At 47.7% G+C, this 26473-nt stretch overlaps 1 protein-coding gene across 1 annotated transcript in view; it reads left to right on the forward strand.

Annotated features, from left to right (window-relative positions):
- The window catches only part of KCNMB4 (potassium calcium-activated channel subfamily M regulatory beta subunit 4), a 64139-nt gene that overhangs the window by 11273 nt on the left and 26393 nt on the right, over window positions 1-26473 (forward strand). Inside the window, exon 2 of the mRNA XM_044756220.2 lies at window positions 14423-14550. Coding sequence (XP_044612155.1) covers window positions 14423-14550 — 128 coding nt within the window. The remainder of the gene's footprint in view (window positions 1-14422; window positions 14551-26473) is intronic.

Raw genomic sequence — 26473 nt, forward strand, 5'->3', positions numbered from 1 at the left:
CTCACACTTTCCAATTTTAAAACTTACTAGAAAGCTCCAGTGATCGAGACTGTGTGGTAGTGGCATACACATAGACATTCCCTTCCATGGAATAGAATTGGGAGTTCAGAAATAAACGCAGACATTTATGGGTAATTGATTTTTGACAAGGGCGTCAAGAGCATTCAACAGGGGAAGAACGGTCTTTTCAACCAATGGTGCTGGAACAAGTGTGTATCCACATGCGAAAGAATGAAGTTGGGCTCCTACCTCACACCATACACAAAAATTAGCTCAAAATGGATCAGAAACCTAGATGTACGAGCTAAAAGTATAAAGCTCTTAGAAGAAAACAAAGGTATAAATCTTTGTCACTGTGAATTAGGCAGTTTCTTCATTAGCACATGAAAAGCACCAGCAACCAAAGGAAAATAGATAGTTGGACTTAATCACAATTGAAAACTTGTGCCTGGAAGGACACCGTCAAGAGAGTGAAAGACCACCACAGAATGAGAGAGAACCTTTACAAATCATATATCGATGAGTCAAATATCCAGAATATATAAAGAACTTTCACAAGTGAACAACAACAGAAAGGCAAATAGCCCAATTGAAAAATAGGCAAAAGATGTGAATAGATATTTTCCCAAAGAAGGGATACAAATGGCCAATAAGCACATGAAAATATGTTCAACATGGTTAGTCCTTGGAGAAATGTAAATCAAAACCACAATAAGATACTACTTCCAACCCGCTAGAAAGGCTATTATAACAAAGGCAGTAGCAAGTGTTGCTGAGTGGATGGGAAAATTGGAACCCTCATGCATTGCTGGTAAGAAGGTAACAGATGCAGCCACTTTGGAAAATAGTTGACTCTTCTTCAAAAAGTTAACCACAGTTGCCATACAGCCCAGCAATTCCATCCCTTGGTATATACCCAAGAGAAATGTCAACACAAGTCCACACAAAAAACCTGTACAGGACTATTCGTAGCAGCATTATTCATAATAGCCAAAAAGTGGACACAGCTCAAATGTCCTTCGACTGATGAGTGGATAAGATGGATAAACAAAATGTGCCATATCCACGTGAGGAATATTATTTGACTAGAAGAAGGGAAGAAGTGTTGATACATGCTAACATGAAAATGTGCCAAATGTCAGAAGTCAGCCACAAGAGACCACATGTTACATGACTCCATTTACATGAACGGTCTAGATTGGGGAAGTCTGTGCGAGGATTGGGAAGGATGGCTGAAGGGCCCAGGGGGTCTTCCTTGGAGATGAAAACATTCTAAAACTGATTGTGCTGGTGGCTGCACAGTTCTGTGAATCCACTAACAGCCATTGACTTGTAAGCTTTAAATGGGTGGGTTACATGGCATGTGAATTAAATTTCAGTAAAGCTGTTGCCAGGAAAAAATGTTTATGGTAGATTTTCTTTGCAGGTTTTGGCATTTCAGATAACTTCTAAAGAGTTGTCTTATTCAGTAAATAATTAAAACCTCCCTATTATTTGGAAAATGTATATTTAAAAAATTTAATTTTCCAAATAAAGTTTATTTTGAAAATACTCAAAAATTATTTGGAAACAAATTTAATAAAAATAAAATATAAATTTAATTAAAATAAAATCGCAATTTTGACAATAACAATTTTAATGTACAAAAATAAACTATGAAAGTAGTATATAAAATCTAGGTAAATATTTACATAATTTGGGGAAGTCAACAGAGCCTTTCTAAGAATGAGACCAGGGACAGAACTCATAAAGGAAATATACTGACTTATTTAGTGACGTAATAAAGAAAAACTTACCTACACTTAAAAAAAATTAAAATTGACAGAAAAATGACAAACTTGGGCGAATATTTGCACTACAGTAGAGAAGAGATTCAAAGCTTGACATTTGAAGAGGTCTTAGCAATAAATGACTATTCCTTAGTAGAACACTAGGCGGGCTAAGGGACGTCCAGATGGCCAGCAAAACGTTATTTCTCGGTGTGTCTGGGAGGGTGTTTCTGGAAGAGATTAGCATCTTTTTTTTAAACTTTGTATTTAAAAATCATTATACATACTTGTAACTTGTGGTTACAAGTTATATGAAAAATCAAGAATTAATATGTGAAATGTATATTAATTATTTTTTTAAGTTTTATAAGATTTTATTTTTTAAATTAATTTATTTTGTATTGTGGTAACATGAGTATATAACATCATATAAATGTCGGGCGTTCATCATTATATTTCGATTCCTGTGTAGATTACATCATGTTCTCCACCCAAAGACTAATTACCACCCATCACCACACACATGTGCCCACTTACCCCTTTCACCCTCCTACCCTCTTGCCCTCTGGGAACCAACCATCCAATCTCTGTTGCTATGTGTTTGCTTGTCATTGTTTTTATCTTCTATTTATGAGTGAGATCATACGGTATTTGACTTTCTCCCTCTGATTTATGTCACTTAACATAATACCTTCAAGATCCATCCATGTTGTCACAAATGGCTGGATTTCATCATTTCTTATGGCTGAGTAATATTCCATTGTGTATATATACCACATCTTCTTTATCCATTTGTCCCTTGATGGGCACCTAGGTTGCTTCCAAGTCTTGGCTATTGTGGATAATGCTGCAGTGAACATAGGGGTGCGTGTATCTTTATGCATTCATCATGTTTTCATGTTCTTTGGATAAATATCCAGCAGTGGAATAGCTGGATCGTATGGTAGTTCTATTTTTAATTTTTTGAGGAATCTCTGTACTGTTTTCCATAGTGGCTGCACCAGTTTGCACTCTCACCATTAGTGTATGGAATTTCCCTTTTCTCCACATCCTCTCCAACACTTGTTATTTCTTGTCTTGTTAGTTATAGCCATTCTAACAGGTGTGAGGTGATATCTCATTGTAGTTTTGATTTGCATTTCCCTGATATTTAGTGATGTTGAACATCTTTTCATGTGCCTGTTGTCCCTCTGTATATCTTCTTTGGAGAAATGGTGGTTCAGATCTTTTGCTCATTTTTTAATTGGGTTGTTAGTTTTTTTTGGTGTTGAGATGTATGAGTTCTTCATATATTTTGGATATTAACCCCTTATCAAATATATGGTTTGCAAATATCTTCCCCCAATTGTTAGATCATCTTTTCATTTTATTGATGGTTTCCTTTGCTGTGTAGAAGCTTTTTAGTTTGGTGTAGTCCCATTTGTTTATTTTTTCTGTTGTTTCCCTTGCCGAGTCAGACGTGGTACTTAAAAATATGCTGCTGAGAATGATGTCAAAGAGCATACTGCTTATGTTTTCTTCTAGAAGTTTCATGTCTCCAGGTCTTACCTTCAAGTCTTTAATCCATTTTGAGTTATTTTTTGCGTATGGTGTAAGACAATGGTCTACTTTCATTCTTTTGCATGTGGCTGTCCAGTCTTCCCAACACCATTTATTGAAGAGACTTTCCTTTGTCCATTGTATGTTTTTGGCTCCTTTGTCGAAGATTAGCTGTCCGTAGATGTGTCGGTTTATTTCTGGGCTCCAATTCTGTTCTGTGTGTCTGTTTTCGTGCTAGGAATAAACTTAACCAAAGAGGTGAAAGACCTTTGCACTGAAAACTATAAAACATTGTTGAAAGAAACTGAAGAAGACACAAAGAAATGGAAAGATATTCCATGCTCTTGGATTGGAAGAATAAAATGTCCATACTTCCTAAAGCAATCTACAGATTCAATGCAATCCTGATCAAAGTTCCAATGACATTTTTCACAGAAATGGCACAAAGAATCCTAAAATTTATATGGAGATTAGCATTTGAATCGGTGGACTCAGTAAAGAAGATTCCTCTTCACCAGTGTGGGTGGGTGTCATCCAATCCGTTGAGGGCCTGAATAGAACAATGAGGCGGAAGAAGGTGAATTTACTCTGTGCTGGAGCTGGGACACGGCGTCGGCGCCCCTGGTTCTCGGGCCTTTGGACTCCGACTGAGTTACAGCACCCACGTCCCTGGATCTTCGTCTTGCAGATGGCAGACTGTGGGACTTCTCAGCTTCCGTTATGGTGTGAGCCAGTTCCTCATAATAAATCTCTTTCCGTGTGTCTACATATGTCCTATTAGCTGTGTTTCCCTGGAGAACCCTGACTACTAGGGAGGAGCATCAACAGGCAGTTCAGTGAAGAATTGCAACTACCCAGACACGTGAAAATATGTGTAATCTCACGAATATTCAGGGAAACTACCACTGTCAGTGTTTCCAGCTCAATTCTATGAAAACAGATAACTTTAATCCTATCTTAAACTATGCCAGAGCACCCAAAAAGAAGGAAAACTTCCAGATTTTTTTTATAATTTTAGGATTACATTGCAATGAAAACCTATGATAACAAACACATACAGGTGAAAATTATAGGACAGCCTCACTTCAGAATCCTAACGTAAAATCCTAAATGAGTTATCTGACTGATAGCCATACCAGAGGTTGAAATTTTTATTTTTCTTGTCTATATTTTCTAAAGAATTTTCCGAACAGTGTCACCTGGCTTACCCTGTAAGCCTGAGACAGCACGAAAGTGGGGGTCTTGCTTCAGTGACTGATGTGTCTTCATAGATGATGGGCCTGTCATGGATGGGGGTCTAACTGTAGAAATTCCCACAGATTGAGTTTATAAAAATTACTTATGGCTAGATAGCAAACGTACCACAAATTAAGTCAAGAAAGACAAAATGAGGGGAAAATCGGAGCGTGTGACAAAGATTTAATTTCCTCACTATGTAAAGACTCTTACACATCAGTAAGAAAATGACCAAGGTGGGAAAGATCACGGATGGCCAGTTTGTAGGAAAGAAATATAAATAGTTTTAAAGTATATGAAAAATTATTACCTTTACTTAAAGATAGAAATTAAAACAAGAACTCCCGTGCTTCAGTTATCAGAAAGTTTAATTGTACCAGTTTATGTTTTAAGGATATGGGGAAACTGCTGGCGGAGCTGCGGTTGGTAGGTCTCTTGGGGACACACTAAGTTTTGAATCTCTTTACTTTTCCTGCTCTCACACGCGTGTGCGAGATGCTTGTAGAAGGATGATTGTTGCTCCTTTGTTGGTAATTGCAAAAGACCGGAAACGCCTTTGCAGCTTTTCAGGAGAGGACCAGTTAGTAATGTTTGACACATCCGTGCAGTAGAATTCAAAACAGAAGGAGTTCGATCTCCGTGTGGGGACACCCGAGCACGAGACGATCGTTGAGTGAAACAACAGAGAGTGAGACGAGGAGAGCGCTCACATCCAGGTAGCGTGGAGCGTGGGGGCCGTGCAATGGTTAACCCAACGGCGGGCGTCCAGGGTCGGAGCCGGGGCGTTGCAGCGTGTAACGCTTCCTACTGTTTGCTTTCCTACCTTGTGTATCTATTATGCTTTATTTATACATTTTTAATCAAAAGAGCGGTGTGACTTGGGTGTTCCTTAACCTCTCTCTGCCTCAGTTCCCTCATCTGCGCGGTGAGGATGGTCGTGGCCCCATCTCACTGGGTCATGGGTGGGTGAGCGAATGCGTGGGAAGCCCCTGGAACAGCTCTCAGCCTGAAGCCTTCGATGGCTCTTTGCTCGTGTTAGGACCACGGTGAAGACATCGAACAGCGCGGTAACTTTATGGGGACTCCTCTGTCCCAGCCGCTCTTGCCACTGAGAGACAACTGCCTTTACTGTTTTTAGGTTTATTTTCTACTGTTCACCTCCGTGTTTCTAAACAGCAGGCTCTGATGTGTGTTAGACACGCCGACCGCCTCCGAGGGGCCATGAGGAGACGGCGTTCTGACACCCCACCCACCCCCCCCCTCCTTTAAGTACGGTTCTTCATAATTCTTGGCTAAATTAATACTGAACGCTGTTTTAACTATGCATTGTTCGTTTCTTTTCCTTGAGCTAATAATCGTCCCCTTTGCATATTTTCTTACTTTCCTTAGCACCTGTCTCTAACTTTTCCAAAATTCTCCCGCAGCGCTAGAAAACTCCTTTGCCCGCTGTTTTTCGTATGGTTATTTAGGATAGATCGTCATTTAGTTCCATTTTTTTCTCTTTTCAGAAAGATTTCCTGGGACAGCCTTTTGGACTCGTTCCACCTTCTGCCCCAAATAGGATCGGCTACGCCTTGGGCCAGTCTCTCCCGGCTTGGGTACTCTGTTTCCTTGACCCCATGCCTTCGTGTTTCTGGGTTTAGACCTTTATTTTGGGGGAGCACATCCCCAAGGAGCTTCCTGAGAAAGGGCATGTGGGAAATACAACTTTCAGATCGTGTGTATTGATCAGAGTTCAGTTTCTGAGGATGTAACACACCGGCCCCTTTAAAGACAGTTCACCCTGTCAGGCAGCGCCCCCAAGTCCGTGTCGGTCTGTCTCCAACGTCGTTCCTTACCGACAAATAAGCAGTCAGGAATTCCGCTCAAACTTACGCTCACAGAGAGCGACTTCGTCATCTGCCCAAACGCTGCCGGGCGGTGTGAGCACAGGCCCCAGTAACCCGCGCGGTGGCACAGGCCGGGCAAGGTGAGCGCGCGCACGCAGGTGAGGCCCTGCTCCCGAGTCTTACTGGCCTGCAGGACCCGCTTCGGTCCGGGGGCCCGAGCGCAGTGCACGGGACGAGGTGGGCTCGACGTCCCGCGTTCAGGCACCCAGACCCCCGGCGCGCAGTGGGCCCCGGACTCCAAGGGCCCTCGCGCCCGGGTGGATGGGCCAGCCCCCGGGTCCTGTCGAAGGCGCGCACACGCTGCCTCCGGGTATAGAGGAGCCCGCCGCCTGGGCCTTCTCCGGTTTTAAGGGGTGAAAGTGCAGCAATCTGCCTTTCCCTTGGGAGGGACGCCGGACCCCTTGGCCCTCCAGCCCCGCAGCCCCGAGGGGCAGGCCGCTGAGCTCCCGCTGCCCGCAGGCCCGGGCGCTGCCGAGACTCCGGCGCTCGGACAGCACGGCGCCATCCCCGTGCCGACGTGGTGCTCCGTGGGGCGAGGGTCGGGTCCCTGCAGACTGCAGCAGGACAGCCCGGGAGTGCGGCGCTGGAGGCGGCGAGGGGTCCGAGTGGCGTGGTGCAGGCTCCCCGTGCCCGCCTGCCAGCTGCCTCGGTGCCGTCCGTGCGCGGGGTGGAGGAAACGGCCTTTGCCGCCCCAGGCGCCGCAGAATCGGCCCGGCGGCCGGTCTTTTGCTCCAGTGAAGAGCCTGAGTCTGAGACAGCAGCTGGAGGTGGCGTCGCCCGGACTCGCTCCACGGTCGTTCTCCAGACTTTCCCGTCTTCTTCAAGAGCCGCATCGTCAGTCACCGGGTCCCGTGACAGGGATGCGGACTCTTGACTTCCCCAGGGACGCAGGACTGGTTTATTGGTTTCCTGTTCGGGGAAAGAGCAGCTAGTTCCCGTCACCCACCGCGAAGCCTTGCCGCCGTCGGTAAGGGGGCAAGGTTGGAATTAGGACGGGCGCTAAGGTGCGCGTTGCTTCTGTACGTTCAGGGTCTCGACCACGGGAGGGTTCGTGGACTCCCTGGGCCCACTGTGCCCCCAACTTGGGCCAAAACTCCATTTTCCCCTGTCGCCATGAGCCCTGTTCTGAGCACAGTCATACTCGGGGGCCCCAGGGGTCAGGGCTCGCACAGGGCCAGTGTCCAGTAATCCTCTAAACCTGCGCCCTTTCCCCAGCGCACAGCTGTTCTGCCAAGTGTCTGCCTTCTCTGGGGAAAGGTTAGGAGACTTCCAGGGGGCACCCCTCGAGGTGCTCCCACAGGTTCCTTCCTCAGTGGTCCCCCCGTCACCTTCAGGGAGCTCTGGGCCTGGGGACGGGAGGAGCCTGTCTTAGGTCTTGGTGACGGCTGGACTTCATTTCATCAGACTCTAGTTTTTCGGGAATGTAGATGGAGGAGAACCATGGAGGGCTGTCTGCCTGTTTCAGTCCTGGAGGTCCCACGATCCATTAGCCACTGTCAAAGATCCCTGAGGATCACATCATGTTTATTACGCTCCAAATTCCAGGGGGCCCAGAAATTCAGACAAGGCACAAAGGGGGCAGCTTGTCTCTGCTCCCTGGTGTTGGAGGCCCCAGCTGGAGGACTTGAAGGCTGGAGGTGGAATCATCTGAAGGCTCGTTCACTCACGTGCAGGCAGTTGATGCTGGCTGTGGCTGGGGGGCTCCATTCTCCACACAGGCTCTCCGTGTGGTCGCTCTGTGTGGGCTTGCTGGGGCTTCGTCACAGCAGAGTCTGGAGTCCAAGGGCAAGGACTCTCGAGACAGATGCAAGCGGGAGCTGTATCATCTTTTCTGATCTAGCCTTAAGTCCCACAGCATCACTCCCACTTAATCACAGGCTCATCCATGTCCTGGGGAAGGGTAACCCACGTGCCTGAATCGAGGAGTGTCGACATCACCTTGTAAGAGCCTGTGAAATGGGGTAAATATTGGTACAGTCATCTTTGGAAAATGCGTTCTGCCACAAAATAGGAAGCATCAATTTTTCATCGCCACTATTGGTCACTCCTAGTTCCAGGGGACCAGGATTATCATGGACAGAGCGTATTGGTCATCTTCATGCAGAAATGCTGGTGGCAACATTTCATTAAATATACTGAATTTGTGCACAGTACACTACACAGATAGCACCATCAATGAGGCACATCCGAATGCGTATGTGAGCATTTAAGAACGATTTTTTCATTGCAGTGTTCTATATGATCAAGAGAGGACTGGCCATCTCCTCAAGGATTTTAAATTGTGATCATAAGCCATTGAACAAGTTTTTACATGTGCTGTCATGCTTGTTATAAATAATTACTATTGAGGTTCTTCCAGAGTAAAACTTCGTGTTTTGGTCTGACTTATATTTAGGTTTGACCTCTATATTTGGCAAAGACAGTATATTTTTATTTTTTAACTCTAAAACTGAATGAACTATTTTCTCTTGAAAGTGAATGTCATTCCACACTTCTCATATTTTTAGTACTATCCCAACCTTAGCAGCCTGCTCGAATCCAGAAGTTAAATGAATGTTATTGTTACAAGAATGCAGATGTAGTATCAACACATGTTAATAAATTCTAACTAAAGGACCATTGGTGGGTGGGTGGGAATACTCCACGGGAGGTAGTGAGCGACTTTTCATGGAAGATTTAAGGAGAGAGGAGCAATTCTTCACTGAGCAGTACTTCAGATAATGTGGGCATTTTCCAGCGCCATCTCCATGCCCCCTGTGCTAAGCACGTCGGATGACTCAGTCTTTCTGGAACATCCATACACAACGTCTTTGCATATTCCATTTCTTCTTGGAATGTCACTTTCCCAACCCATTCTCTGAGAACAGACTCCTTAAAGGCACAAATCAAAAGTCATCTCTTCGGTGGCACCTTCCTGCACACACACCCCCAAAGCCACAATCTTCCCCTCCTCTTTTGTATTCACACAGCACTTTGTGACTATGCTGCTGTTACTACACTGCATGCTCCTGGGAAGAGAGGGGGAGCGGGTAAGGAGTGAGTAACATCCAATCTTTGCAGCCTCTCCAGTCCTCAGCAATCAGGATGATTTATTGCATGACGTATCAGTTCTAAAAATCTGTCATTCCAGGCAGCAGAAGAGCTATTAGTAATGCAGATTCCGAGTCCCACGGCGTCAGACCCTCAGGAGCGTGCGCCTCTGTGGCAAGCTCCCGAGTGGTCTGTGGGACACACTGACACACACTGTCCTGGACTGTGGGCCACTCTGCTCCCTCCAGCCCGCTCTCTCCAAAGAACTCATCGTGGCTTATCCCATTCTTAGCCTGCTTTTCACATTTTCTGAGCTATTTATCTGACCTTTAGATTCCTCCATAAGACTTTTCTCATTTAGCTTTCAGGTATGGATATACATTCTGGAACCACTGGCCCTGGAATTTAACTTATTAGCTGATGTGCAATTTTGTGTGTGTTTGTTCAGTTCACCTACATCCATAAAGAATGTGGGTGCTCACGTGCACGTGTGTATGCACGCTATTAATGAGGTCTGGGGGCGCGGGCACCACTGTGGAGTTTATCAACAGCTCAGTTACACTTTTTATTCCTCAGTGCTTTTCTGGTTATATGTTTATATTGTAAAAATGTCATTAAAGTCACAAATCACAGCTGACAGAGATGTCTCACAGAATTTCAGAAAATGGGGGATTATAGTATAAAATATAATCAGACTGAAGTTCCAGTAGATGATTTTAAGAATTCATTTTCTAATCAGATTTACTCTGGGAATTATTTAATCAGTAAGTTATAGTATCGTGTCTTTCAATGCCACCCTTCCACCCGAGTGAAGTCAAAGGAACTGGGGAAAAATCCAGCTTCTCGGTTTCTGCTTCTTAGGTGGCGCCTAACAGAACCGGGCCCACCGTTTAGTTAAGCAGACCACGTGATTTGTGCAACGGATTTTTAAATGACTCACTAAAGGGGGAAAATGAGTTCTGGCTTCTGTGCCCAAGTGATTGAAACACAGTCCTCACGACACGCTCACAGAGAGGCACTGGAGTGGGCTCTGTGAACGCATCAGTCCGTTGGAGTGGCTGAAAAAGAACTGTTATAACCTGGATAAACCCTAAAATAAGATAATGGAAAAATAAGAATAATAAATGCATAATCAAATATTCCGTGTCGAGTGATGGTGGTGTCTTTCCTTAATAAACGCACTGGAAGCTTTTATGTTAATAAACTCAGAATAGCCCTCTGGATCCCATCAACATTGCTCATGAATGCAAAAGCCAAATTTTTTTTTCTAACAGGTAGGCATTAAACAAATCTATTTTATCACATGCCTCTTTTCCTCCTGACTTTTTAAAGACAGTGATTTCGTGCAAGTTTAGGCAGCAAATGACACAGACTCCAGTGAAGGTTATTGGAGCACTGGTGGTATTAGGAGTTGGGAAATGCTGCCTTTGCAAATGGAAAACAGAAAAGGTCAGAAGCGTATGAAGAAGTTTCTCCAAGAGAGTGCTCATTGTCCTCCGTGACCGTGACGTGGTGTCTATAAATTCACCAAAGTGACATGACATCCATGGCACCAAAACCCAGCCCTGGAGCCAAACTGAGACAGGAGTGAACAAGCAAAGACTTAGGATGCATTTCTCTGAGAATCTACTGGAAAACAAGGATGCAGCGCCTGCCCCAGCTCGGCCCTCAGGAGGACTGTGCCAGCCCCATTCCCCAGGAAGCAATACACTGGTCCTCCAAGAGAGGGATGCAAAACTTAGGGCATCTTGCTTACCCCCAAATCAGGGAGCTCCAAAGAGAAAACTGGGAAGCCCTAAAGACAGAGACGTGGGAGGCCGTATGGTGCAATGATTGGGAAAACCCTGCAGTCTGAGTCCCAGCTTTCCCATTAGTTATTGTAACTCAGGGGAAGTTTTCTCAAATCCCTCTGCCCCTCAGTTTTCTCATCTGTAAAATGGGTTTTCTTATTATAATATATGGTCACCTGGATTAAATGAGGTTGAGATTAATGAGATACAACATATAGTGGATAAATGCCAGCCACGATGAAGACAGTGATGAGGAGGAGGCGGATGGGGTACGTTCTTATGTGTGCTCCTCCCCCAGAGGAGAGACTCATGGAGGAGCTATTGTGGTGTCTGGAAACCATCAGTCTTGAACAACCTAGAAAGGAAAGGAGTCTCTGTGACTGAATTTCCAAATTCCTTTTTCTAGGATTCTGTTTTTGTCTTGAATGTTCATTCATAGCTTATTTAAAGTTCTAACAATCTACCCTGATCCACTGAGTAGAATCGGGGAGGCGTCCAGGGAGGGTTTGAGTTAGGCTTCACAGAAATTTTAAAGACAAACCAACTGGAGAATCAAGATAGAAGAAGATGAGCAATCATGATTTTTAAGAACATAAGGTTTAGCCTTTAAAAAATTGTCCTTTGAAGGCAATGCAAGCTTTAAAAGTCACTGGAGTCTTATGTGCTCATTAATCTGGGATGCTCCTTGGAAAGAATGCAGTCATGTAAAAATACTTGCATTTTGATCTTCGGGTATTTTCCCAATGTAAAAAAGTATTTTGCTTCCAAAAATCCATCCACATTGGCTCAAAGTTTCCTACAGGCAAGAAACGTTTCTTTTGTCCCATGTGAAACCATACCTTGTACGAAACTGCACACACTTGCTGAGAGCTTCCACCTGTGGTTCGGGACGCGCAGGTTGGGCCCCTGGTCACGTCCTGGAGTCATTGTCATTCAGTAGAGATGTTTCTTTTAAATCCATTTCTCCCCCAAAAAACTGAATAGCAAAGAATTCAAAAGGAGTTAACTTGCAAAATTGAAAAATCTACTTTGACAACAGTTGGTTATTAGTTGTTTTCGCTAAAATGTTTAGTGTCCCTCACATCGAGGACACTCATTGCAAAAAGGGCTGTGGTGGATTTTAGGGTTTCACCCCTCACAGCTCTACCTCCAAATATGGGAATTTCTCCTTCCTGCAAAGAGCAGAGTCAAGTGGCCCCACTCTCACTTTATAAACTGACCATGATATAGGAAAAACTATTGTAAAAGAGGAAAAGGCATGTCAATGTCGTATAGGAAACGAGCGACGAGAACGTCAGAGTCCTCCTGTGATCATTTTCCTACAGCAAATAGAGGCCCCCGAAAAAGGGCCTCCCAGCCCCGGCCGTCCTTCCTGCGGCTGGCATGCTGGCCTGGTCAGCCTTGCCCGCCACCTCCCAGGGGGCAGAATCTCCTCTGGGAAAAGTGCTCAGCAGTGCTCGTGGTCCTGCCTTCTGCTGGGTCCTGTCTTGGTGTATCCCCAAGAAGAGCATCATCGAAAGGTAGAACTAACGTATTTTGGAGATTTTACAGATTGGAAATAATGAAATCCAGAAAAAGGAAATAATTTATTGAAGCCTAAACACCCAACAGAGAATAGGACCGGAGCCCTATCTAATGGTCCCAATGCTGCTTTGAACTCCGAATTCACAATTTCACAGAAATGTTAGCTCTGTACTACTGTTGTTGATAGGCAGTGGAACTATGTATGCAGAGGATAAATGTCCGGTGATTCAATCATTAAAATAACATTTGCATAACATGTGGACTTGTTATAGGTAATAGAAAATAACCAAATTTACCAAAATTTAAAACGTGTCTATATTGTGTATTTTTAAATGTTTTAACCACTGAGAAAACAGCTTCATCATCTTGAATAAAAATGTGTCTAAGTGTGTTATTTAATTAATTCTCCCAACATTTTTGAAGCTTCCCCATACGAGGCATAGTCCTAAATGTGAAGATACAGAAAAGAAAAAACCATGGCCCTTGTCCCACTTGCTGGCGAACGAGGGGGCTGGCGTGAAAGGGACGAGTGTGACGCTGTGTGGCTCTGGCTGCAGCCGCGCCGGGCGGCTCCTGGAGGAGGGAGCGAGGGGAGGCGGCGCGGCAGGTGCGTCTCCAGGGTGTGGCCCCGGCTCCAGTGGGGACAGCGTGGCGGGGACCGATGTGCAGAGTGTCGTCCGCCTCGCTAACCTTTGTATTTGCTGTAAAATCGTGGGGAGAGGCTGCAGACCACGCGCTCTAAAATAATGTGCCTCCAATTATGCTCTGAAGCCAACGGGCGTTTTCCTGCTCCTCGGCGTCGACAGCTTGGGAAGACATCTGAGAGTGGGATGTGACAAAGTCGCCGGCGTCTAGTTCCAGTCGAAGAGCTGACAGAAGGCTCAGTTCCCCGTCCGTGGAGGGGAGACCATCCAGGGTCGTGGCGAGAAGCGCGAGCTGAGGCTGGCGAGCATTTTTTAGTGTCCGGCGTCTTGTAAATAGTAACCAAGCTGGCATCTCCTCCCGTGATCGTCATCATCATCGCAAAAGCCTGAACTGGAGGGGATGGACGAGAGTGCTCAGGTTAACTAAACATCTAAACACGAGCAGTTTTCTGATTCTGCTCAATCTCAAGAGAGCAGCTGAGTCCCTTCAGGGGGAACTGCAGGCTGGGAAAGCATCGGTCAGCAAAGTGCGTTGGTTCTGGGCTCGTTGGTTCCACGGGGCTTCGGTGGTTGAGAGCAGTGTCTGAGGAGAGCCTGTGCTTGAGTTGTGGTTAAAGGTGGAAGAGGAGACAGCACGGTCCACTGGAAACTGGGGATGAAAAGCAACTCTTTTTTTGCCTCCCTCTGTTGATTGACAGGCCTTCAAAAAGAGAGGCTATCGATTCCTATTAGTTTGTAACTAGTTGTTTATAAAATATCCTTATAGTAATGACTGAAAGCTCTATTTTGCTGTATTTTTGTTACTGGAATATTTATTGTAATTGTGCCAAGTTGGAAATTTGAGACGTAGGTTAGCAATTTCGATTTCGTGATATTAAAAATTAGGTAGGTGAGAATTAGATTAACTTTCCATCTGCATAATGCCATCTCTCTATTAAAAAATGGGCTGTATTTCACTATTCTGTGGAATAATAGGTTTCCTCTGCATTCTGTCTTGTTAGTGCTCCTATATTCCTCCCTGTAAGAGAGAAAATCAGAAGAACCTGGAGAGCGTCATGAACTGGCAGCAGTACTGGGAGGAGGAGATTGGTTCCCAGCCGTTTACCTGCTATTTTAACCAATTTCAAAGGTAAGCGGTACTTACCTGTGTGTGTCACGGTTGTTGGACCCTCTGTGTTTGTTCCACTGGTAAATCAAGACGGTGCTCACTTGACAGCATAGCCGACATGGACACCCTCTCAGCTCTTTCTAGCATGTCCTTCCCCAAGGCTTTTCCTGCCCTACGGGCCGGGAGGCGTGTAGACAATCGCAGGCCAGGAAGAGAGGGGACTCGGGTCACAGAGCTCACCCTCTGGACGCTGGAAAGTGGCTTTAGGTAGACAGGTCGTTACTGGCAGTGTTTGCTGAGAATGACAGATGGAGGCACGTGAGCTAGACAGCGTGCGGAGCCGTCAGCATTTGACTGCCTCGGATCTTTCCTTTCCTTTTCTGATGAAGTGTCAGTAAAGTGAGTTCAGACCATGAAAGTCTGACTTACAGAGAATTCCAGTGATGCCACACGACCACGGCTCCTTGGCCTCGTACACTTCAGGACCCGCCAGACTGCTCACGGGATGTGCTCATCCAGCGTTTACCGAGCGTCGAGAGCTCCGCGCGCACGTCCCCACGTGGACGCCCCCCGGTTACCCCAGGCTCCTCCCCTCCCTCCCGCCCTTGGCGAGGGGCGCTGTCCTCCGCTCGGCCTGGCCCAGGGACCTCGGAGCACTTCTTCATTCGCTTTTCTCCTTTACACTCCATAAGCTTATTCACTGTCACCCTGATTTTACCTCGAAATGCCCCTGCTCCGCCCTCCCTGGGCGCCGTCCCAGTTCAGGCCCACGCTATTTCTCAGCTCCATCGCCGCGGACGCCTCCCGCCTGCCCCACCCTGAGCGTCCGGCCCACCGCCGCGGCGTCTCCCCGAGACGGGAGCACAGTCGTGTTCCTGCTCACGCTGCTCGGAGTAAGTCCACGCATCCTGCCTCGGCCTGTGTGCTCGGAGCTATTGCTGCGTAACGAGCCCCCGAAATCTAGTGCTCACCCAACAGTGACTGATCGCCTCGTGTGATTCCCTGGGCTGCCTGGGCGGTTCACCGGCTGGCCTCTCCTGGGCTCAGGTGCGCTGGGGTGGCGGCTGGGCAGCCGCGTGCTGCAGGCCGGCCTTGGCCCTCGCTGGTCCCGCCGATGGTCCTGGCTCAGCTGAAGCCCTTAGTCCTCCCCACCTGGTTTCCCCTCCTCCAGTCGTGTGGATGGCCTTCCTTACAATGTGCAGCCTAGGACGGCATCCCAGGACAGCTAGCCTGGCTCTGGAGCTCTCACGACATCCCTTCTGACACCTTCACAGCGCGTGGAGAAGCCAGCCAGACTCGTGGGGTGTAGACGTAGACGCTGCCTGTAGACAGGAGGAGCTGCTCGGTGCTGTGGCTGTATTTCACCTCCAGAGCACACGAGGCCCTCAGGTTCCCACCGGCCTCCCCTCTGCAGCCTCGTCTCCATCCTCACGCCCTTTGCAGAGCCGTTCTGAACTACACGTGGTGCCCAGAATATCTTCCAAATGGCACCTGTGCCTTGTCACGTGCTTCTCCTGCCTCGACTGCCCGCTGAAGACTTCCCAGAAGCGGCCTTCTCTGGGCGGCTGTCCTTGACCTCCAGGTTCGCTTTACTTGTACGTCAGTTAGAGTACCGCCTGCTGCAGGTAAGCAGAAAACTGACTCAAAGTAGCAAAAAGAATTTTGAAATGTATTATTTCATGCATCAGGAAGTGCACAGGTGGACGACATTAGGGTAGTTGCATACAAGGATTTAACAGCGTCAAGAAGCCAGGTCTTTCCTGCATCTCAGTTCTACCTCTGGGTGGCTCCCCTCATGTTTATAATATGGTTGCTGTGGTTCCGGATGTCACAGCCAGGCACAGCAGTGTCCAAAGGCAGAAAGAAACCTGTCTTTCCTGGTATGTTTTTCTTGAGATGAGCAAACCTTTTCCCAACTTCCCACGACTGACCCCCCTCCCCCCCCAGGTACCCTTGTCTAGAATGAGTCCCTTTACTTACACCTAAAGCAATCGCAAGCAAGAACAATCAGAATCTACCTCTGATTTTGGGATAGGGCAGTGTCTCCTGAGTCACGTGGAGGAAGGGTGAACACCCGTGCAGATTTGGGAAAGAGGAATAAAGGGGACAGAATTTGTGCAACAACCACTAGTGCCAGCTCCAGGTGTGTCTCCCGCGGTCTGGGCACAGCCCTGTCCGAGGTCCACCGTCCTCACTCCATGTAACGGTGCCCAAGGAGCTTCAAGAAAGGGCCCCACAGAGCAATGGGATTAGAATCTCTGGTGGCTGAAGGCAGGTGTTGACCCCCGGGCCCGACACATGAGCGGGATGCAGGGCCACTGCTGTGTGTGGTCGCTTCTTGCCCTCTGCTGGAACTGCTCCTTCGCCCAGCATCGCACGCTGGGCCGCATGCTGGGCTGCTATGGGCCGGAACTGCTTGGCCTTGTGTCCCTCGCACTGAGCACAGTGCCTGGCTCTCAGTTAGTAACGTTTGGTGAATGAATGAATGAATGAATGAATGCAATGTGCCAGATTCATAAGGAGTGTTCTTTGCTTCCAAGGAGTTAGAATTTATGGGGGGAATCAGACGCTTTTGCGAATATAAATATGACTCCATCCGCTAGAAATGAAGAGGGGAGACCTTGAGGACGGGGTGGCTGTGATGAAGAAGCCAGGGCTGGGCTATGTAAGGTGTGTCAGGTGCGTGGGTTACACAGCAGGGAGTGGAAGGGAGTTTGGAAGCTGGAAGGGTGGCTTGAGCCTGGATTTCTGAAGGGTAGGGAATGCCACACTAACGAGATGGTCATCCTCATGTGGCAACGAAAATTCCTGAAAAGTTTTTGTTTTAAACCAAAGACTAACCTGGTTTAGAAAGTGACTGTGTGAGTGTCGAATGTCTGCTGGCGGGAGGGGAGGTCAAGGCAGGGGCTCCAGCTCAGAGATGGGGAAGCGAGGACAGTCCTGAGTGAAAAATTACCATTTCTGAGTGGCTACCATGGGCCAGCCATGGGAATAACATTTTGTTTACACATCCCCAAGTTTCTTATAATAGGTCTAAGTACCAGCCCCATTTAACAGAGGAGGAAACTGAGTCTTAAGTTAAGTAACGTGCCCAATGCGCACAGCTGTTAAGTGAGAAAACGGGATGGAGTTAATCTGACTTGCGAAGCCCGTCTCTGAACGGCCCACTGGTGCTGAGGAGGATCTTGAAGCTGGGCTGAGGGCAGAGTCAGGAGGGAGCTGACAGAGGGGGCGTCAGAGCGACGTCCTGGAGTCACAGTTAGCCGGACTCGGTGACAGCATCAGCGATGAGGAAAAGCCAGTCTCACACCCGACCACTGTGAGGAGAGGACAGCCCAGCCTTGGCCGTGTGCGTCTGAGGGACTCGTAAGACACCAGGAGATGCTCGAGAGAGTCAGAAATACAGACGTTCATTCAGGACCAAGAGCAGAGGGCCCGGTGGCACGGGGCCGGGGACCAGTGACACCAGCTGCTGTCAAAGCGAAAAGAAAAACACATCCCGGGACTCGTCCGGGGAAGGGACGTGGGCAGCATCTGGGGATCATCTGCATTCAGGTTCTAGGAACGAGGGCCAGACGCCGAGAGGACAGTCAGGAGAGAGGCGTGTCCTGGAGGGGGTTTCAGGAGACAGGGTCATCCCGAGGGCCTCTGAGGAGCTGTGGCCTTGGCAGTTAGAGGTGGGGGATCCTTGGGGAGACAGCTTGGGTCCCGCTTGGAGCACGGGGCTGGAAATCGTGTCGCGGTGCCGGGGTGAGAAGGGGAGGCCTTCGTCTGCGGACTCCTCCTTCAAGGCATTTGCCATGACTGGAAAAGGTTTGGGGAAGAGCTGAGTGGCGGGTGCAGAGAAACGGGCCCCCACAGTCTAAGATGCTGAGGAGGACGGAGATGCTGACTATACACAGTAAATAAGGCAAAGGTGGAACACGCCCTGAAGAAAACGAGATGGCATGAGAGTAAAGGTCCTCAGCCTCGGTCAAGGGGTGTTCTCTGCGAGGTGGGAGCCCAGGAACAGGGGCAGGCGCCGGTCAGGACAGGTGGGTTCTGAGCCCACTGCCATGGGAACCAGGTGACCCTGACCCCTGGGGGCCCAGAGCTGCCTTCAGATCAGGCTGGGCTGCGCTTGTGGTTGAGCGAACAGGGCCCCCCGCAGGCTGTCTGGGCCAGCTGGGTCGTCGTGATAGACGTCCCCTCTCAGCACCGGGTCTCCAGAGGCACCCTCCCTGCGCATGGCCGCCTCCTGTTGGATGTGAACTCTGAGCATCCTCAGGACCGACGAGATGGGTCCTCCGAGGAGTGAGGGCCGTCTGAGAAGGCCCCCTGCACCGTGTGGCGGTTGTGGGAAGGCTGGTGACGGTACAGCCGAGCCCGGGTCCTCCTTCAGACCGAGCCCCCTGCCCTCCCCATCCTCTCGCTGTCCCATTCCCGCTGTCGGGTGTGGACAGAAGTGGGTGGCCTGTCACAGCCCAGCGCCACTCAGGCCGTGATTGGAAGTGACTCCAGGAAGCAGCAGCTTGGCATTTGGCTCCGTTGCCGTGACGTGTGCGAGAGGGACCGAGCGTGCTGGTTGGAGGCGTGAGGGGTAGCAGGTCTGGTGCCATCTACGCCGAGCACACTTTACTGCTGCGCCGTGGCAGACAGAAATAGCCTGGCTGTGGAGACTCCCAGATGCTCTGGGAAGACGATCTTCTCGTGTAAAGTAACCTTTCGGTTTCTCTCAAATGCAGGAAATTAGGGAGAATAGTTACCAAGACGTTTCCATTTTCAAGAAAAGGACGTTATTCTCAAAATCTAAGACAAAGACTGTTGGAGGCTCAGCTTTCCACTGCTTAGGTCACATTTGGCGGAGCTGTGCCGTGGCCGAGCAGCCACCATAGCCACGCCTGCCGGGAGGCGTCCCCACGTGGTGGCCCGGGTCACGGGGTCACCATCTCCCCTAAACCTCTCGCTCCTCTCCTCCCGCAGCCTCAGGCTCACCGTCTCCCTCCAGTGTGTAGATTTCTCCTTTGCACTTTTCAGGTAGGTAACGCCACGCTTTCCTCCTTAGACCATTTTTTCCCTTAGCCGTTCCCCAGCTTGTCCTTTCTCGGCAAACCCAGCTCAGGCCCTCTCACCAGAGCTGCCCAGTGCACCGTGGAGGCCCGCTCCCTCCACACAGGCCTGCGGCCCGTCCCGCCTGCCGCTGCGGCTCTCCTCCTCCATCTTTGCCTGCCCAGCTCCCGTGAAGAGGGCTGGCCCTGGAAAGGGTGACTCATCCTCGTTCCCTTTGGACCTAAGGCCCAGAGGAGCCATCGGTCCTTCTCGTTTGAACCTTTCCTCTTAGAGCGCAGCGTTCTCATACAGGTTTGCTTCTCATGTTTCATCCTCCTGAGTGGACAGCTGTTCACAGAGTGCACAGAGCAGGCTCACACACACACAGGCACATGCACACACGTGCACACACATGCAAACACATGCACACGCACACACACGATGCTCAAGTGAACAAATCCAGCTGTGCCACCTGTCACGTCTTGCACTCGCCCCTGGGCTCCAGCCCTCACGACTTCTCCTCTAGATTGTCGACGGGACCCTTGACTGGCCTTCAGCCTGGCCTTCCTCCTGTCCATCGCCCACATGACACTAGGTTTGTTTTGCTTTCTTTAAGCCTCTATTTGATCTTGTCACCGTCCTTGATTAAGTTTTTCTGCCTTCTCGTTGTCCGTCAACAAGGCCCTCCCAAATTCAGCTTCAACTTCTGCTGTTTAATTATGTGCCAGTCATGGGGAAGCAGAAGCAGAACATCAGGGAAAAACCCGACCTGGTCCCCCCTTCAGGGAGCGTACAGTCCACCGTGACGCTGTTGGATAGACAATCGGAGTAGAGTCGGTGTAGAGGGAGAAGCGAGGTACTGAGAGGTGGTATCACAAGGTGGGGAGTTTTGAAGACCCGTCTGAGTAAATCCTAATTAGGTGGAGACCAGAGGATTCAGGAGTTTCCTGGTAAAATGTGAGGGGACAGTGTTTTGGAATGAGACACCACCACGTGCAAGGGTCCTGGGGCAAGAAAGAGGTTGGCGAATTTTAGGACCTGAAAGGCCAACGTGGGGGGATCTGTGAGTAAGGCGGAGAGGTGGCGGGGACACTGGAGGGAGACGAGGTGGGGCTGGGTTCCTCTCACGTGCAGCGAGCAGCCGGAACAGGTTGTAAAGGGGCATGGTGACGTGATCTGAGTCACGTGTTTTAACTTCACTCCGGCTGTAGACAGCTGTCTGTTTCTCCTGCACAGTGATGTCTTTCCTCCCGCCCCTCTCCTCTTCCCCCACGGGACACCTTACCCTTTTCCTGCCTCCAGGAATCAGCACACACAGTGGTCACAGGAGGGCCCAGGAACCAGCCACTGTCCAGGGTGCGTGGTCTTGGGTGTGTCACTTCAACCCATCCCTTTGCAGAAGGGGAAATAGTAAGGTTATTGCGGGTAATAATCAATTACTACTTGTACTCGTCAATGAGGTGGCATGTGTCTGAACCAGAGTAACTCCTATGAGCATGTGTGCTGTTCCTGTGTCTCTTGCTATTAAGGGGATTTGCCTCCAGTGGCACCGGGCAGCCATCTCCCACCTTCCCGTGTGTAACTGACCATGTCCTCCTCTGCACCCCGTGCCCCCGCGGCCGCCTCAGCGCTGTGACAGGTTGGTGGAGTGTGTGCTCTCCTTCTATAGATTATGATTCCTAAGGGCAGCGGCCACATGGCATCCGGCATCTGGGTTTCCATCTCCCATCTGTGTGCCTTCTGTAAATTGTGCGGCTTCTTGGTCTGGGATTCCTCAGCCATAAGATGGGGATAACGTTATCCATCTTAGGGTGTTTTTGATAAGGATCATATGGCACAATGGTGAGTGCTTAGTAAACATGTATGTTTACTTTCCTGCCCCCTAAATTTCTAGCAACTAGAGTAGAAACAGCTAGTCACTGAATAGCCTGTTTATTCACTCGTTAGAAGCTGAGTGAGGTGTTGAATGAATAAATAATAGGGATTCTATTATTGAGCAAAGCAACAGAACACAAAATAACTGAAGAGATTCTATTGTTAAATAAAATAAATATCTTGTATTGCTGATACTGAATTGATATATTCTACTTTTTAGGTTCATTTAAAGTATGTTTGTCCTGTAGTACACATTTTCAAGTTAAATTTACCCTTAGCATTTTAGAGACAGATGAACATAATGGCCAAAGCTAACACGGAGCAGAGTGCCCTTTAGAACACAGTGTGAAAGCCATTAAAACAGAAGGTGAAAAGCAACCGCTTGGAAATGACCTCGCGCTCACCTAGGGCTCACTTTTCTTATCTATAAAATTTGACAGACTGATAAAGGATCTAAGATTCCTTCAACTCGCAGGTTTTATGGTTTTGTGAATCTCTGATTCTGACGGCTTGTACGATGACGACAGCTGAAGACGCTAGATGAGATCCTGATGGTGGAAGAGAAGGAAAGTTCGCAGCAGTCTAGACAGTTGACAGTCTGAAGCTGTTAGTGGAGGAGACACAGTCCTCCGACCTCAGCAATAACTGCGTTTCATAACCACCACGCCGAGTCGTCAAAAAAGGTTAAATTTGGTTCAGCATACTCTCCTTAAAAGGCAAGGACATGTGTAATGCATTTTTAGAAAGATTTTTACCAATGATATTTTCACAGTTTTATTAGTTTTTATTCAACTTCAAAGGTTAAGCTTCAATTATTTGGAGAATTCACTTATGTAAATACCTACTTCCACTCCTTGAAATCAGCAACATCATTGTAGGGGGCTACAGAGCCCTCCTGCCACAAAACAGCTTGTTGCTCTTCTGTCACGGTGCCACCCTTCTCAGTGTTCCTGTAGAATTACAACCTGTCAGTCATTTATCTTTCATTTAGTCAATAAGCATTTACTTATTTGTTTACTTGCTGAGGAAGACTGGCTCTGAGCTAACATCCGTGCCCATCTTCCTCCACTTTATACGTGGGACGCCTACCACAGCATGGCTTGACTAGCGGTTCTGGGTCTGCACCTGGGATCTGAACCGGGGAACCCTGGGCTACTGAAGTGAGTGCACAAACTTGACCACTACACCACCAGGCTGGTCCCAACAAGCATTTATTAATCATCTGCTGTGTACCAGGCAGCAGTGGTCAAAGATACTAAGGCTTATCTCTGTCTTCAAGGAGCTCACTGACTGGTACAAAAGAGAAACAAGAATAAGAGGTCAGAATGTAGTGTGGTGAGTCTATGATGACAGGGCGTGCACGTAAATATGGTGCCTGGCCCTGCTTGGAGGGCGATGAGGGGTGGAGCGAGAAAAGCCTTCACAGCGGAAGGCTGAGCTGAGTTTTAAGGAGCGAGTAGGAATTTTCCAGATGAATGAAGCCTAAGGAAAGGGATTTCAGAGACAACAATAACATGCTCAAAGGATTAAGATTTGAAATATCATGAGCAACGGGAAGAAACGTGAGGAGCTTCACATGCCCGGAAAGTGCGTTTAGGGGAAAAGCGCTACAGGAACCTGAAGCAGCTGAGGCAGGTAAGACTGTGCTTTGATGCCATGTTGAGGGCCTTAGACCTTATTCCACGTGCAGTGGAGGAGTGGCCATCACATTCGTGTTTTAGAGAGACCGGTCTGGTGGCTGCATGGAGGGTAGACTGGGTATACACCCGAGTTGGAGGAAGGGTGAGCATTTGGAGATTATTGCACCAGTCTAGATGGGGTAAAAAGAGCCTGGGTGAAGGCAGAATTCATGCAGGAGGAGAAGGGGTGGACTCTAGACTTTAAGGCAGTGGAGTCCACAGAGAGTGATGCAGGTCAGGAAGAGGGCGCAATGGGGTGGCTCTCGCTCTCCGTCCTGGGTGACTGTGTTGGCGGTCGTGTCAACTGGCGGTTCTGGGAAAGCTGTTGCTTTCCTGACATAAGTACCAGCAGCCCATTTCCGCTACCTTTGTCCCAGCAGAAAAGTGGGTGGAGGTGGCCTGATGCCAGGAGTGCAAAAGCCGCCGTGTAGCCTGGAGGTGAGAGTGTGAGCTTGACATCCACACTTTAAGAAGAGTGGAGCGAAAAGTAGAAAGAGCCAGCGGCCCCCCGCCTGCCTACCTCTGGATTTCTCAGATGTTCAGGAACGTGCCTCTGAGTTGGTTTGTTAACCAATACAGTAAAAAAACAATTGGTCAATTTTAATTGATTTTCACAACATGTTTGCATTTGTTTTTGTCTTATGAAGCCCTAAAAACAGATTTCTTTTAGTATATTTATAGTTGAATTCAATTGTTCCACTGGCTTCTAAGTTTTCCTTTCTTTTTTTATAGGACAAATTACTAGAGAAAAAAACCTGATGTTTACTGGGAGATTTCTTAAGATACAAATGGGAAAAAAAGTGTATATAAAGATGGGAATGATACTCTGAACAAATTCCGTAGGGAAATTTGATTGACTTTTGAATGAATTACTAAATACTAACCTTGATATTTGGTATAAATTTAATTTTGACAGAGCTTTTTGCTTTTGTTTTTATTTGCTCTGAAAAAATATTTCTTATCTATCGTTAAACAAGAGGCTGGTTCTGTAGTTAATTTCTAAAGGAACATGCTGGCTTTCTCTTTAGACACTGAGTCCAATGATGTATCTTGAGTCTTAAAAACAAAACAGTGAATCTGGAATCTTACCCAAATTGAGTCTTTTCCGAATACATTTGTGTCTGTTTCCATATTAAGAGAGATTACATCAGAATTGAAAGCTCTCTTTGGTCTCAAAATACATACTTTTTAAAAAAAGCAATGATTGCCATGGCTTCTCCAGGATGCTTCGGGATGCGTATGGACTTCATTCCCGTGTTCTTCCAAAGTCCAGATGGCCGGACAGCACGTATATGAGAGAAATGTCGAGGTCTGTTTTCCAGTGGTTGTTCAAAGTGTTCTTAGGCTTGCAAATTAATCTTCTAACAGCTTTTATTGTCATGGCAATAAAGTTAAGAATTTGATGTTATTAAATCACTTTTCATTTAAGATAGTTTATGCAGCCTTCAAGCCAAGCCCCGAGGGAATTTGGGAGGAAAAGTACAGGAACCGCAGGACAAGTAGGTCGCAGGGAGCGGCCTCGTCAGGTGGCGGGTGCGGGGCGGGCTGTGCGTCAGGAGACTCCCTGTCTATCCACAGCTCTCTCCTTGACTCAGTTTATGACCTTGGGCTACTTCCTGAAGACTCTCGCCTCAATTCATCTTAGACAAAATGGGGCCAGAGTGAGCCTCTGACCCTGGCGAGGGGATCACACCTGGGAGGCCTCTGCCTGTCGTTTACTCCCCCAGAGGAACCCCTGCCACAGCACTGTTTGAAAGCGTTTTCCATTCTCCACTCTAACAACTCTGGTGACAGTGGACATCACCTCCATTTCCAAACATTTTTAGCTGTCAATAATTCATTTGGGGAAATATCTAGAAGAGGCACATTCATAGAGACAGAAAGTAGCGTAGAGGTTACCAGGGACTGGGGAGGGAAAATGCGGGCTGTTGCTGAATGGTTACAGACTTTCCTTTTGGGATGATGAGAAAATTTTGGAAATAGATAATGGTGATGGTTGCATGTAATTAATGCCAGTAAATTGTATACTTAAGATGACTAAAAGCAAATTTTGTATTGTATGTATTTTACCATAGTAAACAGTTTTCATCGTGGGCAGCGCTGTGGTCTCAGTAGGAAGGTAGACCGTTTATCTGAGTTTTACAGAAGGTCGCACACCAGGAAGGAGCAGGGTCAGGATCCGAACAGAGTCCTTGCCCCCTGGACCGTGGGTGTCCTCTGGTCCCCCTGCGTCACTGCGGGAGCAGACGCGTTCTCGCTGTTGGCGGTGCTCCCGTGTTGTGAGCTGGCCTACACAGGGGGGCGCTGAATGTGTCTGCCACCACTTTCAACTGGAGATGAACCCTCAGTTAGTAAGGCCTCACCTGGCATTCTTTTTTTGGCAGCCACACACATTGTTGATTCACACAGAGCTTATAATCTTATAAACTTCCTCCCCCCTTGTCTGTTTTATACATGCTGCTCTTAAAAGAGATTCTCCCCATTCCTAAACTTGTGAGAATGGTGTTCTGGATCTAAATGCAAGAATTTAAAATTTATCCCCATATAAATACACATTGTTGCTTTTTTACTGATTGTTCCATTCTCATGCTTATTTTGAATCTTGATTCTGGCATGCATCGTATGTGTTATTTTTTTCATCGTAAAATGTTATCCTAGTTGTAAATCAAAATGACTTCAGTCCCCTTATCCAATTTATCGATAGAAATGCTGACACAGGCCGGGTTCTGACTACAGTAGTCAGACGGAGACCTGACTGTTTCACTGACGATCTCCTCTGGTCTTGCCTGGTGATAGCAATACCTTCACATAGCGCTCACTCTGCTCCAGAAACTAAGAGCTTTAGACACTGCATCTCATTGAATCTGCACGACACCCCTACAAGGGGTTGTTGTCATAATACTCATTTTATACGTGAGGGGACGAAGCATAGAGAGGTTGAGCAACTTGTCCAGATCACACAGCTGGCGAGTGGCAGAAGGGGATTCAACCCCATATCCTCCGCCCCCAGAGTCCGTGCTCTTAAGCTCTCTGCTGCACTGCCACCTACCCTTGGGGTTCGAGCCCACAGGGGGTGAGATGATACAAGGGACCCTATTAACTCTCATCAGTGGCGTTGCTACGATAACATTCCTTAAATGTGCCATTGGTGGCAGACTCATCTGGAATGCCAGACCAAGGGACCAGTGCCTTTGCATGTGCTGTCTCTGCTCCCAAGGAACTTGGCTCGAAACTCCTCCTTTTCTTTCATCTTTGCTCTTTATCTCCTTCTTTTGTGTTACGTCCGCAGTTTGCCTATTGCATTTTGAAATGTATTTCAACAAAAACAAATGACACACATTTACAGGCTTCAGAGCAGGTGC

The sequence above is a fragment of the Equus asinus genome, chromosome 22, assembly GCF_041296235.1.
Source record: "Equus asinus isolate D_3611 breed Donkey chromosome 22, EquAss-T2T_v2, whole genome shotgun sequence".
Lineage (NCBI taxonomy): Eukaryota > Metazoa > Chordata > Mammalia > Perissodactyla > Equidae > Equus > Equus asinus.